The 17,402-nt window shown below is 42.4% G+C and overlaps 2 protein-coding genes across 2 annotated transcripts; both read right to left on the bottom strand.

Moving 5' to 3' along the window:
- Positions 1-6,767: 6,767 nt before the first annotated feature.
- LOC103701580 (flocculation protein FLO11) lies at positions 6,768-10,533 on the bottom strand. The gene is made up of 2 exons (XM_039128807.1): positions 9,306-10,533; positions 6,768-7,213 (listed from the first exon to the last, which is right to left on the bottom strand). The coding sequence occupies exons 1-2, from the start codon at positions 10,452-10,454 to the stop codon at positions 7,052-7,054; spliced, it is 1,311 nt and encodes a 436-aa protein (XP_038984735.1). The 5' UTR covers positions 10,455-10,533; the 3' UTR covers positions 6,768-7,051.
- Positions 10,534-15,830: 5,297 nt separating this feature from the next.
- Positions 15,831-17,150, bottom strand: LOC120111549 (B-box zinc finger protein 32-like). Its single transcript, XM_039128804.1, has 2 exons — positions 17,047-17,150; positions 15,831-16,917 (listed from the first exon to the last, which is right to left on the bottom strand). The coding sequence occupies exon 2, from the start codon at positions 16,906-16,908 to the stop codon at positions 16,180-16,182; it is 729 nt and encodes a 242-aa protein (XP_038984732.1). The 5' UTR covers positions 16,909-16,917; positions 17,047-17,150; the 3' UTR covers positions 15,831-16,179.
- Between the last annotated feature and the right edge of the window lie 252 nt (positions 17,151-17,402).

Here is a 17,402-nt window from a genome sequence, read left to right as displayed (position 1 = left end):
AAATGTGTCCAATGAGGCTTTTCAGATTTTTTTCGCCCCTCGGATTATAATTGCAGTCATACGATTAGAGCAGTCACCTTGAGCTCCTCCGCTATGTTTCTTCAATGTGGAATTTGGATGCTGGCTAAGAGCTCAAGGTTGCGCAACGAAAGCCCCGACGAAAGTCCAGGTTTTCCAGCAGGTGTTTTTCACCTGGGAACCCCCACCCCCGAGTTTCCTCAAGGTCAACTTCGACGGATCGGTCATGGATGCAGGTGCGCGAGGAGGTGCGGGTTTTGTGATACGGGATCCGCACTTCAGAGTGGTAGCAGCAGGAGGCTGTCAGGTTTTCGGCACGTCGGTCCCCGGGGCAGAGCTACGAGTTGCCTGGGCGGGTCTTCGCTATGCGAGGCAGGTACTGCAGGCCGATGCGATTGTCTTGGAGGGCGACTCAGCCACAGTTATCAGCTGGATCCAGGAGGAGCTGAGGGGTGAGGGCCCAGACCACCCCTTGGTTCGGGATATAGGGACGATGTGTGGGGTTGGAATGGCCATCCAGGCCAAGCATGTATTCAGAGAAGCCAATGGGGCAGCCGACTGGGTGGCTGCCTTCGCGGCTCATCACTCAGGGTATACTTTTTGGGTGGAGGAGGGGGAGCTGCCACTGGCTCTCCGTGAGTTAGTCTTTTTTGACTTTATTGGATGTATTCACACACGTACTGTATGAATACCCGTTTTCAGCAAAAAAAGTCCAGGTTTTCCTTACTGGATTTCAAGCACTGGTGGCGAACATCGGACGATTCTGAGACTATCGAACCATTAACTCCTACACCATGATGCAGGCAATACAGGTTCTGAGAGGAAAGCGGCATTCTGTCCGATCTCAGAAAGTTTTTCAGGCTTCAGGAAACTTGATGTTATGGGAAACACATCCAGTTGATTGAAAAGATTCGTCAGCGTTGCCACCATAAATGGAGACGACCCCTTCTGAAGAAAATGCACATTTGAGTGTCCCATTATCCCACTGGAACTCAGGATGTTAAGCACCAAAATTTCTGGTCATGCTAACCTTTTGGTTGCACTTGCTAGACACAAGGTTATAACACATCTGCTCCACATGAACAAATTTAACACCTGTCATCAAATTTCTGTTTATTACAAACTAGATTAATGCCCCCCCTCTTGCCTTGGTCCTCTTCGCAACATAGATTGATACTAGCATGAGACTAGTTCATAATTCCATCCATATCTAGATCATTCCATGTTACTCTTAAAACTTTCATTAGCTGAGTTCCTTTTTTCTCTATATCTGGTTGTTCTACTGACAAAAATTGCTCGCTTTGCTTAAATCTTGTTATTGCTGAATTAGTGGCATATGTGGGGAAATAGATAATGTCATTGAATAGCGAAAAATTTCTATTATGTTTAAACTCATCATAAATGTCTATAGTACAATATTTTATGAGACACTATAGGTTGACATGAATCCTATGATAAAAGAATGATTCTTTAAAGATTATGGAAAAGAACTACAAATAGATGTTTAACAGTAACACAACTGTCAATAGAAACTAAAGGTGAAAAACCTGACCATATGGATCGTTTTGGCATCATAAAATCATCAAATGCAGATAAAGCTCATTCTTTCGATCAGAATCCACATTCATGAATCCTGTGAAGCATTTAAACATTGTTGTTCTGCAATTGCATCCAGAAATTAATAAATTGATTGCTTGTGCCCAGTAATGAAGCCACTTTCAATGATTTGTTTTTGTTCCAAGAAAGATGAGAACCTTGCGGCTCCGGGAGGCATATTGAGGATATTAGTTCAATGAATCATAATATAAAAATCTGTGATTTGGATGAAATAAAAAAAAAATGGTAGAATTCTAACTTGCGATGACTAAAAAAAGAAGTTATGCCAAAGGATGCCATGAACGAGTAGTTGTTTTTCATTTTAACTACGTCATAGTAATCATATGTTGTAAGAACTTGTATGGTGATCATCTGCCACCATTCTATCAGCAAAGGTTAAAACATAGTTTCCCTATAATTCTTTGGCACAAACTACTCGTAATCATATGTTGTAAGAACTTGTATGGTGATCATCTGCCACCATTCTATCAGCAAAGGTTAAAACATAGTTTCCCTATAATTCTTTGGCACAAACTTTGACAACTAAAATTAGAGACACAAACAAAGGGGGTTGGTAAGACCAATTAGCATGTCTCTTACGCCACTTGCATGCAAAACATTTCCATGGATGATAATCAGGAGGTCTTTCATAAAGTAACTGTATGTTTGGCCAGGATAACCTTCCGAAATAACCACACACGTACTTCAATGTTACTTCAACCCATATTCCTACTTCAAGAATCATCTGCAACTCTCCTGAACTTGCCAACAACACTATCAATAATTATTCGAGGTATGTTCTTTGTCACAGGCCTCCAACATCAGACAAGTTTTCTCGACCAAACACAATATGGCAGGTCCTAACGCAGTTTGTAGAAAAAAAAACCCAGAGCTTCAGAAGTTGGACAAGATTATTATCAGAACACTCATTGGATGGAGTCCTGGAAGTGGTGCTCAGGCCTCGTCAGAAATCAAGAAAGAAAGGGTTTAGAACTTTAGATGATCTATGCTCAAGCTGGGGTGATATCAATGTCGTTGGACCAAGGTCATCAGGGAAGAAACTGACAACTTAATTATTTCAAGTCAGCTCTACTATTGTGTTCCCAAGAAGAGGTTGCATTTGAATTAATGAAATATCCAGGTGATCTCGCTAGAACTTAATTATTTCAAGTCAGCAGGTTGGCAGCCAAAAGCTCTGGAAGTCTGAATTACTATCCATGTTATGAATGTTGGTAAAGCAAAGGTACAGCTGAACCAGAGAGCCAACAAGGTGACAGATACAATTATAATTACTATCTAATGTTGTGCAAGTTGTTAAAGTAATATTATGATTAACTATGATTAAGATAAGCTAGCATAGTCATGTGGATTACGATGCAGCACAGGGTGTAGCCAACAAATACTATGACTAACTAGACTATGCCAAGCATCAAAGGCGCTATCCAACAAATACTATTAACCTCAAACCGAGACCCAAAGTTCGTGTCACCTTTTTGGAGGAGCTTATGGCGGACACTAGGAACGACTCTTTCATTTATGAGTGCTTACCATCCACAGACAGATGGACAGACTGAGGTCGTGAATAAAAGTTTGGGCAACATACTACGAAGTTTAGTTGGTAAGAATCCGAGACTGTGGGATCAGATGCTTACCCAAGCAGAGTTTGTATTCAATAGATCTATCCATAGATCGATAGATTTCAGTCCTTTCCAGATTATGTTTAGTTGGAACCCAAAATGTGGACTTGGCAGCAACCCCACAATCCGGTCGAACTAGTATGCGAGCTGAATATATGGTGCAAAAGCTTCAAGATATACATGTTGAGGTGAGTGAGAAGATTGAAGAATCAAATAGACGTTTCAAGGAGCATGTGGATGAGCATAGGCGCAGGGTGATATTCAAGGTTGGTGACTATGTATGGGCTATCATTACTACGCACTGCCTACCAGCTGGAGAACAGAGAAAACTCGCTCCTCGTAAGGTTGAACCCGGTGTGATTATAAACAAGATCGATAATAATACCTACCATTTGAAGCCATCGAGTCATATTCACACCCATGATATCTTTAATGTTAAGCACCTCATGCCATACCATGGTGATACATCCAATGAAGAACTGAATTTGTGGGCGAATTCTCTCCAACCTGGGGAGGATGATGCAACACAGGGTGCAGCAAACAGATACTATGACCAATCAAGCATCGAAGGAGCTGGCGGATTCAGAGGTTTTCGGCAGGTTTTTGTATAAATTCTTCATTCGAGACTATCAAATTTTAGCTAGGTTTCTATATTTATAATAGAATAATTCTAGTATGTTTTCTTATTATCAAATCCTATTTCGAGTATAATTCTGTATCGAGTTTAATGCCTAGATTAGGATTAGGGTATCATGTCCTATAAATATACATAATACATTATAAGAGCAGCCTTTAAGATATTAATAATTTTTTTTGAGAGAATTTCTTTCACAAGTGAAAGATTCTTCGATTCAGTTTTCTTCTATTTGTGTGTTGATCTTCGAAGCATAACCTCATCGATCAAATTGCCCCTTCTTCCTTTTATCACCACATCATATTATCATAGTAATGCTAAAATGTTGGCACTATGTTAAATGTAGGTAATTCACATTTCACATATCATCTCACAACGTGACAGATGGTTCATATTTCAAATTTGACGAGCCTGGATTGTTTAAACAAGTAAAATCTTTTTAGGGTTGTTTGGTCGAAGGAATTTATAGGAGATGGATGAGCTGATACAAGGTGCAAGGTAGGAAACATCCAATAGTTATCAGCTTTTAAAGGAGTTCTCTTTCATCTATGTTGCATTTATTAAGTGAAATATTTCTTAAAATCTTATATACTATCTAAAAGAGAAGTTGAATTGCTTTCTTCAGTGATCTTGGAACTTCACAGTTTCATACTCACATGTGTGGTATAATCTCTGAGACAACATGACCACTAGAAGGGTAAACATCATAATCAAACATATCGTAATTTGTTTGACAAGTCGTTAAATTTTAAAGGTTCATTAATGATGGCCACTAGGGTGATCCAGGCAACCAATTTGTCAGCTTTTAGTTTGGACCAGTGTTGCATGGACATGGATAGGAGAATTGGATTCGGACACGTATCCAAGATCTGACCCAACAAGAGGGGAAAGAGAGATATAGGGATAAAGAAACATATAAATTTAATTTAATTATATAATTATACCTTTAACCATTACATGATACTAAAAGAAAATGTTACAAAGATATTGCTTATTAAGATCTTTCAATTTATATATGTTCCTCATTCAAACTTCCCAAATATCTTAAGGACGTTAGAAAATAATGTTTTACAAAGTTGTTTAAATACCTACATTCTTAGCAAAGCTTAACAAGAACAACTACTCACACCAAATATCAAATTGGAGGATTAAACCTATTGTTGGAAGAGCCCAACTCACATCAATGTTGGCAAAGTTCAACTATCTTCCAATCTTTAAAAGTGACTATCAAAGTTCTTCATAAGTATCCAAGTATCCGATATATATCCAACTTAGATATATATTCTACACAGATTTTTGGAGCTAAATGCGAGTACTAGGTAACAACAATCTAGATCTCTTTGGATGCCTGATCAGTGGATCCAGTAATAACTCCCACAAGAGTAGGAGCTGGCTGGAGATGAGAAGGCAGCGCAAAGATAAAATATGAGAATCTCAAAGGCCTACGGACTCGATCATTCCAAATATTGGAGACATCCAAGAATACTTCTGGAAAGGTGGTCTCTAGCATCTTGATCATGGGATCAATTAGTCCCTCCATCCTCCGAGCCCCTCTTGCCACCATCTTCTCACGGGCATGGAAACCAAGCATCCAAACAGGCCTTGAACAACAAGGTATCCTTTTTAAAACTATTTTAGATTATAATACACCCTAATTTTTGTATAAGACAAAGTAGACATTTTGGGTAAGGCAAAAACAAGAAAAGAAAGAATGAAGTGTTCATTTATAACACAGTCCCCTTTGTCCCTTTGTCTCCATAGAAATTAACATAGTATTATAATCCGAATAGTTACAGAAATCCTACATGATAGTGAACTGCTAATTCAAGTTTGTGATAGAGGGAGGACTGCTGATGAAGGACATCTGTAATCAGCAAGTGAAATTTACAATTTGATGGAGATTAAGGGTCTGATTATTCATCAAAATACAAAATAGAAATCTACTATAATGAGCCTTCGACGATGATTGATAGGTTTTTTCAAGTTTTCAATTATCTTGAATGGATTATTAAAAATAAATTCTCTTTTCATCAGGCGCACTTCCATTGTATCTTTTTCATAATATATTACAGAGGAAGATTCATTGAACAATCATATATGAGAAAAGAGAGTGAGCATACCAGTTCTCTTGATCTCATGTGGGTTCACAGGTGGGTGGTTCAAGGGTTGTCAGCTAATCCTACAACTCGAAAGTTCAGTAGAGGTTTCAAAATTCAATATTTGGTTTCTTGTTTACACTGACATATCATATATACGTCATGTTTCTTTCCAGATCTGTCATCTATAAAATGATCAATTACAACTCAAAATCAAGCATTAACAGGAAACTTAGAGCTAATGACATCTTAAAAGCAAGTCTACTGGTTAGGATTCATGGCATTCCTTGGCTTTCAATAGTCCTAGTCAATGTTTTAAGACTCCACCTAGTCAATCAGTTTGACCCATTATTCGGAGCCCTTTTTTATTTGGTTGATGTTGTAAATTCTACTATATTTTTTTCATATTTTTCATATTTTCTGTTTTTCAGATGTTCTAAATATTTCTACAGAATTTATTTAAGTGATTTATTTACGATGTCATGGGTTAATGGATTGACGCATGGTTGACATGCCGAACCATGACCAAGACACCCAAACAAGTCGATGTTTGGACCAGCTTTCAGGTACAAGCCTTAGTATAGATGAGAAAGTAGAAATCCTTTGTTCCATGTTTCCACAGTTGATGTCATATTGAAGTAAAAAATCCTAGTTTTGAACTCTATGACTACAAATGAGTGTTTCCATGCATACAATGAAAACATCCAAAACTCCTATTGGCAATTACTAAAAGAGCTGACCTAGAACCAGATATGTGCTCAAAATAGATAGACTTACACCACTTGCTTATCCATAATCCCATTTAATGAAATGAATTAAACAACAGAGTAAATAATGCAAAGGGGCTCAAGTATAACATTTCTACAAAGAAAGATTATGTCAGAAGGCCATTGTGTGACAACATCCTTGTGTCCACAAAGTAAGCTCATGATATTACGTTCATGATTCAAACAAGATTTTTGTGAAAATGAAAACATGCTGACTGAAAATCACAAACTAACAGAACAAGTAAATTACTTTTCCCATACTGCTCTTCATTCAGGGATAAGGTGCCCTAATATACGTATTGCTCACCAACCATATTTGGCCTGTGTTTCTGCTTTGGTAAGCAAACCCTTAGAACGCCGCTCTGCAAGCTCCATCTCCTTCTGCTTCATGTCAAAGTACAAAGAACCGATCTGATGCTTTCTTTTGTGAAGTTTCGTGGGCTTTCCCTTGACTGAAGAAACCGGCTGCATGGAAATTAAATTTATTTATCAGAATGTCAAATATATGATATCCCTTAGCATCACCACAAAGCTTATTGAACTTAAAAGTGATGTAACTACAGCTTGGTAGATCGCACAAATCCTGCAATGCGAATGTGTAAAACTGTAATACAGAAAAGTGACATACACATCACCCAGTTGGTCTACAAGATAATTTTAACTTGAAATGCCAAATCAAAACCAGCTTTAATCTCGCAAAGTTAAATTATTGATTTAAAGAAAAAAAAGATGCAGCTGTATAACTGGCATTATTGTGTAAATCTGTTGTATAAGTGTAAATCTGTTGTACAAGTGATCCCAATCAGACCAACATCAAGTCATTGCCTGCATTCAGTTACATGCACATTACTGCAGCAAAGGATGGTAACACAATGTTACACCAAAAACACAAAAACCATCTATATTAGGACACCCACAAAAGGCTGTCAAGAAGTATAACCTGTGCTAAGAAGTATAATTTGAACTAGTGGAAGAACATGTATAAACTAGTTCAAAAAGTTAACTAAATTCGATTGCCAAGAGAAATAAAGAAAGGGGAAAATGATCTAATTGAAGAAATAAGAGCAGAAGGTTGAGAATTTTCTTCTCTTTGGTTTAACTTGAAACTTAACCCACAAGTATTATCTATAACAAGTTGGCTTTATTGGTCAAGGTTTGCTCAAAATACTCGAAAAGTTCTACAACTGACTCTCAAACCTGAAATCAAAACTACTTATTTTCAAGCTGATTTCTAGTCAAGGTTTCAAGGATGCATGCTGAGAAAGTGCCAGTCACTGATCAGCAGCCCACTAGCTATTTCATGCCGGTGCTAGTACCGATGCAGCACAGGCTAAGACCTAATACCTTGGCCAAGGCAACCTTTGACAAGGGAAGGACTGCAAGAATTAGAAAGGAAACATTTAAAGGCTGGCCAACAGGAAGGAAACCTGTTTTACTGCCTATGCAATTTAAGCTCATGAAACCAGCAAGCCACCATCCAAGGTTCTGCTAGATGTAGAAAGAGTCTAGGAAAAAAAGGAAGGGCATAAAGCCATACATCTTCTGCTTATGCAATTTAAGATATTGCATCCATGCCATACACAAACTGTAAGGCGTACATCATCTCTTAGTTTCTTGCCAGAAGAAATTTGTTCAAAAGCATATGAAGTTAGGAGAATTAGGAAAAGAGGGAGATGCTTCAAATAAATTGATGATGCATTTCTTGCAGAATACAAACTAAGGACTGAAAGACAAGATTATACTTAGCAAGAGGGAAAGAAAATGGATGAATGGGGATTATAGACATCCAAGATGCACACTTGTAGTATATACTACAACATATTTAAACTACCTGGAGTTCTTCATGAAGGACTTAAAACAAAGTAGTAGGGGAAGAACATAGAAGTTTGGCAAAATATTCCTTCAGTCGTGAATTTACTTCACTCCGTTGGCTAGAGTGGCCTTCAACTTAGGTGGACTACTTCATGGCCAAGAACAATACGGACATGTCCTCTCGTGATTTAGAGGGAAGAAACTTGATAGAGAACTAGCAGCATTGGTCAATATGCTTGACATGTTGCAGAACAAAATACAATATCTAGAACCAAGATGTTAACGTTTTTAGCCAAAGCTGGGCACTGAGGAAGTAGAAGCCACCATAGAGTTCCACTGGAAAAGAGCAGTCAAAACTTGGTTGAAGGAATGCTCATGCTTTTAACAATTCCTAATATACATTTGTACAGAAACTAGCAACTTTAGGTGACCAAGATGCAATAATCTGCAATGATCGGTTTAGTGGTGGGGGCAGTTTACATGTTTCTCTAATCAGATTCAGGACCCATTTTTTCCTTGTCTCCTCTTCTGGGTGTTGCTCAACTGGGACCATCCTTTTTTTCTCATTACATTCTATTACTACTAAACAAGTCTCAGCAAGCTATGACATCAGTATCCAATTTCCCTTAAGGAACAAGATGATGCGCTAGTGTTAGGGTGTTAGGAGAAAAAGACATAGTTGAACATGAGTTTCACATAAAAATGAAAGCAGCATAAATCAAGAATGAGTAGGCAAATGTTAAACCTGATAAGATGGTCCAAAGGCTAACCCAGTCAGCTTCGCCTTGTCCTCCCTTGGTCTATTCTTCATCAGTTCATCCTGCTTCACCTCCACGACCTCCATAGGAATCTCTTTTCTCCCTCTCTTCCCTGCAATCTTCCCCATACCTGCAATCTCTGGCGTTGCCATCGCCACTGATCCATCAGATCCGTAACTCCCATAATCCATGGTGCCCCCGTAACTCCCATAATCCATCCCTCCCTCGCTCCCATACTCGACGCCACCCCTACTCCCATACTCGACAGCGCTCCCGTAATTGGGATCCCAACCAGAAGCTTCACTGGTATTCGTGAATCCTGAATTTATCGTCGGCTCCCCTGCCCCGGCTTCCCCAGACGCACCAACCCAACCACCATCATAACAACCCCCATAACTCTCCAAACCGCTCATTTTCTGCTGCTGTCCGATCCCCTCGGGTGTCGCCGCCGGGACATCGGCTTCCGCTATGGATCTCCGAGCTGCAGCGGGGCCTGACCAGAAAGAGTTCTTTGGGGCGGGAAGCATCGAAGATAGGGATTTAGAGGAGGCGATGGAAGAAGAATCCTTTCTCCTTTTCCTCTCTTTCTCCTCTTCCTCATCATCGTCCTCATCAAGATTTCCGTTTCCAAGCACGGAGGGGTTCGAAGGGAGCGTAACTTGGACGACTTTCTTAGGGTTTTGATCCAAGGAAGCAGGATTCGAGGGTTTCGGGAGATTCGATTGCTGGGAGGATTTGGGAGGAGGGAGGGAAGAGAAGAAGGAAGAAGAGGCGGAGGTTTTGGGCTGCGGCAGAGAGGAGAAGATCGAAGACGAGGGGGCCTTCGAAGAGGGAGCGGCTGAGGGAGCGTTCTTGGTGGCGGATTTGCTTCCTATCTCGTCGTTCTCACCGTCCTCACCGCCGAGACCGCGAGATTTGGGCGCAGAAGGGTTTCGAGGAGCCGGGGAGATGGAGGATTTGGGAGGAGGGAGGGAGGAGAAGAGGGAAGAGGAGGAGGAGGAGGAGGGGGCTTTGGGAGAGGGGAGAGAGGAGGAGAAGAGAGAGGGTTTGGGGGGAGGAGCGGAGGCTTTCTTGTCTTCCTCTTCTACGTTATCTTCGTCGTCGGAAGAAGCATAGTTGGCTAACAAGGAATCCATAGCTATGGGAAAGAAAAGGAAGAGGGAAAGGGGTTCGTGGTCGGAGGAACGAAAAAAAACAAGGACGACGGACGGCTTCGGATCGTGTTATTATAGGAGGGTTGGGTCCAGGAGTGGTAAGCGTGGAGAGGTGGTCCTGTTGATTTCTAATATGTTTCGGTCGCGCCATCTCAGTAGGAGCCAAGTCTGGTGTCCTACAGGATGAACTGAAGCAAGCTCGGGTTTGGAATTTTTGACTTTGGACTTGGGCTTCCTATTGGATATTGGGCCTAGTGTTAAGTTACTTTGTTAAAAAACTAAAAGTAATAAGTGAAGCAGCAGCCGCCGCCTCCTCTTCTGCCCTTGTGGGCTGTGGTTTAGCCCAACTTAGGTTGCTATATTGGTGGCAGGGCAGGTTAGAGGCTTAGGGCTCGGGATCCTGATGACTCCCATCTGTCGTTTACTGCTCAGCGCATTAGGTTAAGGGTTGTTCGTTTTAGGCAGAGCAGGCTGAGAATCTGGGCCGTGCTATAAACCAAGCAACTCAGGCCCGGCGTCCAAATAATCATGTGTTTTGATTTTTGTATTGTTTCGTCTTCTTGACTTCATCTTTTCATCGTTTCCAGTCAGCTCACTTCAACTAGGTGATTTTTCTTATGAGCCCGGGCGACCACTCCTCTAGAAGGACACCAGGTATTCCATCTCTTGAGTGCTTCGAGGGAACTAATGATCGAGATCTAGTCCATCGAATCCTTATTTCCATCCAATCTTACTTGGGGGGTCGATGAAGCTTTGGTAGCCATGTGAGCGAACATGGCATGGTCTTTGGCAATAGAGAATAGGTTCTTAACCGGCGGATTCTTGTGATGAAGGGTGGTGGTGAAGTTGGATAGAAAAGGACTATCAAATTCTTATATTGTAAGCTCATATGAGATGGGGTCAGGTACGCGGAATGCGTAAAAAAGTGGTTGAAGTAGGATGTGTCTATGGTGTACAGTGCCAGAATGTGTCATTGGAGACTCTCTAATGCTTAAGTCAAGTAGAGTTTCAAGAGAAAATAAAAGAGATGAAAAAGAGATACAAGTATGAGAGCATAGTATTCGAATTTCTTGTCATACCTGGGTCCCCATGTCTGGTATTTATAGAAGAGAGGGTGTGAATCCATACAGTTAGGATTGCACGATTCGCGGACAAATAATTGAGCTCTTTCCATATCCGTTGATTGGGATAGTTAAGATATTCTTTTTTAGGTACGTCATGATCAGGCACTTTTCTTATCTACTAATCTAGTCGGTTATGATATTTCTTTTCGGGCATACTGAGATCACTTTAAGCTGTAACCAATCGCGCTGATTGTTTGAAAATTTGATTGGTTCTTGATTTTGTTGGACATGTGTCGTCGTTTGGTTGGCGAGTTAAGCTGTTGAGAAAGATTTTAGAGATGGCGAATTTGAGCCATATCGCTTGCCCCCACTTTCGGGTCCAAACTGTGCTTGCACAGCTTAGATAAAGGAAGTAGTCAAATCACTCTCAAGTGAGCAAGCCGGCTAAATTCGAGCTATCAAATCGGCCTAGACGCTTCTGAAAATTTCATTTAATGACTGACATAATTTTTACGGAGTCGGTTCCATTTTTTGAAGCATCGTGCATACGAATGAGATTTTTATCGCTGCAATCATTTCTTCTCGCGATTCTGAAAAGAATCGATCTATGGGAGCCCACAACTCTCAAATGTCGAGCTTACATGTGGCAGCTAATAGACGAATGATTGGATGGGCAATGAGGTCAGCACCGTTTGAGGCTCTATATAAGGCACGGAAGCATAAAGCAGTTCGCCCCACATGGCGAGTGCTTTTCCATCTTTTGGAGTTCTCTGTCTAGTGGAAGTTTTGGCTCTTTTCTTCTTCCTTTCTCCAACATCCTTCCATTGGTCTTTCTTTCCGACGAACCTCCGTAGGTTGGCTCCTTTTCTTTTCTTCATTCCCTATATTCTTTAGTTATTATAGCTGCTTTATTTATGAGCGAACTCTCTACTAGTGTTCTGATGTCCTTGGTGGCACCACACCGGATACCTTCAGTCTCAGTGCTGAGGAGTGCATTCTAAACCAAGATGACTTAGACTGGTTTCAGGTAGGCTATCATGTTTTGGCTAGCTTCTTCTTTAGGCAGCCTGAGGGTGAAGAGGGGACCAATGCTTGCCATCCTGCCCAGGTTAGCCTTTATAAGGACACTCTAAAAACTGGGTTGAGGCCTCCTCTTCTTCTTTTTGTTGTCTTTCTTCTCAATAGTTTTCAATTAATGCTCGCCTAATTGGTTCCCGACGCATGGCAAATTATAATTGGTTTTTTGTCTCTTCTATCCTTGCATGATATTCAACCCACAATTGAGTTGTTATATGTATGCTACATACTCAAGGAGTACCCTAACGAGCGAGGCTAGCGATACATCTTAGATCGAAAGGGGTTCTAATTGATCCGGGGCGGTCCTTCTTCGGTGCGTGGCTAGAAGAGCCACTTCTTTTTTGATTTGTCTAAGCAATGTTGAGGGTTCAACATCTTTTGGAGCACCCCAAATAAAGTTTTGAGCCAAGTCCGCATCCTCTCTAATGCCAAGCAATAGATATTGAAGTCTTTGTGCAGTATTAAGGCTCCCCCTATTCTGGAGCTGATGGACGAGTGGACCTTGGTCAATGTCGGGTTGAGCCCTACTTGGCTTCTCCATTTTTCGATTCTTCGAATTGTTACTTTTTTCAACTTCAATTTTATCTTTGCAGATATGGGGGACAAGTCTTTCGTGAGGAAGTGGCCATCGCCAAGAGAAGGGCACCTCATTAACATTCCCTAACAGGCCGCATGAGGCCTTGCCTTCTTGCCCAGATCGAAGGACGACTGCAATCATCCCAGCCTCTCGAGCTAGCCAAGCTCCATCTGGAGCCCCACAAGTGGACTTTGAAGTGGAGACTCTGCCGGCTCGCTGGTCTGTCCCTTCCAAGGCATTGTCACATACTTGCATCCCGCCTTTGAGAACGAGGTCCACCATCCTGGTTTGGACTGTGAAGTCCTCTACCTCAGCTCTGATGGATCCAAAGCTGGCCCGAGAGCTGATCAAGGGGATTATTCTCCTCGTTGACCGGAAGAAGTGGAGGATAGGAATATGGGGAGCCTTTTTGATGGAGCTTTCCAAGTTGCTTTTAAGATGAATATTATCTTATATTTTATGAATCTTCTACTGAGTCTTTTTTTGCTGATAATTTTATTTTTTTTTTAGAGCGCTGCCCATATGACGCTCATCCATGAGTGGTACCGCCAACTCTGGCAGCATGCCCGGAAGGTGAAGCAGGAGCGCGACAAGGCAAGGAATACAATGAACGAGCTAGGAGCCTAGCTAAAGGGATTATAGATCCAGTGCGACGCTACTCGGCTATGGGCTACCAAAGTTGGGAATGAGAAGTAAGTGGCTGTACAATGGAAGGCTTCTGCCGAGTGGGTACTCCGAGCTGTGGAGGCATACAAGGCCTCTCAGGATTTTCAGAAGGACCTTGCTTCTGGTTCTACCGACTCCTACCTATATGGCTTCTATGACTACTAGTGGATGGCAATGAAGCCCTTAAGTTCGACTTTAGTTGCATTGTCCTACCTAAAGACGACGAGAAGGAGGACGTCGAGGAGGAGATGAGGCCAAGACCACCGAACTGGAGGAGGGTACCGCTAAGCAAGTGTAGCAAGGTGAAGGTGCCGTTGACGCCCCTCCCCTGCCTATTGCTAATCTTCCTCAAGCCGCCGAGGTCCCCCCACCAAGTTCCAAGCAATAGACCTAATCCTACTAGATTTTCCAAACAAATATCAAATTTAGTAAAATCCCTATAAAAAATCCAACCTAATCCTACTAGATTTTCCAAACAAATATTATATTTAGTAAAATCTCGAGGGAGCAGGAGAGGGATCGCATGATGTTGTGGGGGCAAGGATAGAGCCTTGCAACCTCTTTTCCCCTCTCTTTCATTTTCTAGCTCCTTCGCTCTCTCCCCAATCGTCGCTCTCTTTCCATCTATCCCATTATATCCGGTAGAAACTTTCCAACAGGCCCCTTAAAAATGCAAATATATATCATCATTTAGTAAGAACCTATAGTCCTGATGTTCTAGGATTTGTCAATCTCCAAGCTGCTCTGGTTAAAACAATCTCTTCTAAACCGTTTGTAGTCATTATCCTTTACGGACGTTTTATTTGGATATCGAACGGCCCTTAGAATGCTGCTTTGATTTATTTATTTATATATTGCTTTGAATGTTCTAAGAAGTGTAGCAAAATATGGACATTAAAAAGTTAGACATCCACTGTGTGACCTACTATATGTGAATTTTCTATCTTCAGCATTTCTATCTTCTACCGATTTTCTTGTTATTTAAAAAGATCTGTGGCGTACCATGGTAGCCACCCCAGTAGTAGGTACTGTCAAGTTTTCAAGGACATACTAATGTTTTGTTTTGCGTGCGACAACCAAGCCCTCTTTGCTCTGCTGGTTGCCAATCGCGAGGCCTCGGCTACAAATCCCGGTTACGGAAGCGGATTGGAAATCTCCATTTCGTCAATTTTAAAAGGCTTCTACATACTAGAAGCCAATCAAGTGGCTGATTGGACCGCCACAAGGATCACTAGAACCTGAACATCGGCCAACCTAAGCTTTTTACCACCATACCCATCATTGAAGCGACTGATTTATAATTCTTCTTTGCTAGTGCTTGATTCATGTGGAATTCCATTAACAAGCTTCAAATAAGAAAAAAGTCTTTTTGAGATACCTGTTACAGGTTAAGCTCGATATTTCACTCTGTGGGCCGGCTAATTAATGAAAGTAAATTCTGAAGGGAAATCAATCAAAAAGATTGCCTGCCTATGGTACAATTTCTTACTCAAAAGGACATATTTCAACAAAAAATGTTAATCTACCTGTATTCAAATATATATATATATATATATATATATATATATATATATATATATATATATATATATATATATATATATATATATATATATATATATATGTTGATCTACCACGACTTCTGCATAGGGATAAAGACTAGCTTTTGTTTAAAATGAACAAGTTAGAGAGCCCTGTCTTTCTTTGTGCACGTTACGTAAATCCCACGGAGAATTTGGACGACTGGTCGTGGGAGAGCGCAAGAATTCCCATGCGGCTGGACAAGTTGGACAAGCGGTCGTGGGAAAGCATAAGAATTCCCGTATGGCCGTACCAAAGGGAGCCTTCCATTCTGCCATGTGGATGAGACTCGATATTCAATTTCTAATCAGACTAATCAAGACCATCCAAGTACATCCTATAAGTTAATGGTCAAACACCACTTGAAGCTCAATCTAAGGTGGTCTAACCGTCTTAAGGTTCAAGTCGAGCAGACTAGTAGAATGTCATTATAGTTTCAAACTTACACCATACAATCAAATCCTGATCTCTTGTGCGAGCGAGACAAAAAAAAAAAAGAAGAAAGAAACTTTCAAAGCCGTTTAGAAAAGATCAACTTGCCTTGAGTCAACAAACGTAACTAAATACTAATTCTCATTTTTATCTCATCCGAGATGAGATTTTGGTCCAATTTATGAGTCCAATCAAAAAAGTAAGCCACCACTATTTCCTTAGAGCATCCACGAAACTCCTCCTGGACCAAAATCCACCACACAAAGCTTAAATAATTTTGGTAGAAAAAGCGATACGTGTCGATGTCTCGCTACGAGCACTCGGCCCAGCCCTCCTCAGCGACTCGGATCCGGCCGGCGGCCCGGGCAAGCCGGGCCTCGGCCAGCACGATAAGCTTCGCGGGCACACCGGAACACGCCTCCAGCCGCCGGAGCACCGCCTCCAGCGCCGCACCTCCCGTTCCCTCCGCCACCTCGCTGAGCTTGGCGGCGAACCACAGCGCGGCCGCCAGGGCCACCCGGAAGGGCAGCGCCGCCGCCACCCCCGGGCACGCGCCAAGCACGTGCGCCGCCTCCCCGACGCACCGCTGCCCTTCCGTCAACCCCATCCTCCGGCTCCAGCTCGCCAGGATCCTCTCCGCCCTCTCATCCACCTCTTCCCGCATCCGCCTCCGCCTCCGCCTCCCCGACGGCCGCCTCCGCCGGAACTTCTTCTCCTCCTCCCTCGCCGGCGCCACCGAAGACTCAGCGCTGGAGAGGCAAGAAGAACTCGTCGAAGACGACGAGGACGGGGAGGAAACGAGATCGGGGTCGCAGGATCGGCAGATGGAGCGGATCGGCGGGGACCCGGCGCCGGAGATGAGACGTCCGGCGTCGAGGGACCAACACTGGGCGCAGGCGATCCGTCGGACGTGGCGGGCCACGAGGAAATTGGCGCCGTGGACGGCAGCGTCGCAGGTCCAGCAAAGGAACGCCGAGTCCGGCTCGCAGTAGACCGCCGCCTCTCCCTCACAGAGCTCGCACAATCTCCGCGACTTCATCTCTAATCCCTGTGAGCCCTACTACCCTATAAGTAGCTCCAAAGCCTAATTCCAGAAAGCGTTCGCCGGAAAACCGGGGCAGAGGCGATGGAAGCAATGATGGAGAGAGAGCAAGAGGAAAGACTGAAGAGGCCGTACCTGGTATCTTTATACCGCAGAGGAGCGTCTATTGAAAGATCTGAGGCGACGTGGGCGGTTTGGGGGAAAACCGGGAACCGCTTTTGGGGAAAACCGAGGGGAGTTGCGCATATATAGTTATATATATAATATTAAATTTATTGGCGGACTTAAAATAAAGGAGGAAAAGAATAGACCGTTCGCTGTGGTCACGGAGCGCTCGCTGTCCACATACCTCGATTCCCTCGAACTGTTCATATTCTTTTCTTTTTTTTTTATAACTCGGAGCTGCCATTTTTAATTTTTGAATGGATGGACGAGGTGACGGACATGTAACGCAATGGCACGTAAGAGGATCCGTGCCCGGGAATGATTTT

This window comes from Phoenix dactylifera, chromosome 1, assembly GCF_009389715.1.
Source record: "Phoenix dactylifera cultivar Barhee BC4 chromosome 1, palm_55x_up_171113_PBpolish2nd_filt_p, whole genome shotgun sequence".
Taxonomy (NCBI): Eukaryota; Viridiplantae; Streptophyta; class Magnoliopsida; order Arecales; family Arecaceae; genus Phoenix; species Phoenix dactylifera.
The sequence above is the reverse complement of the archived record's forward strand: the minus strand, read 5'-3'. Positions and strand labels throughout refer to the sequence as shown.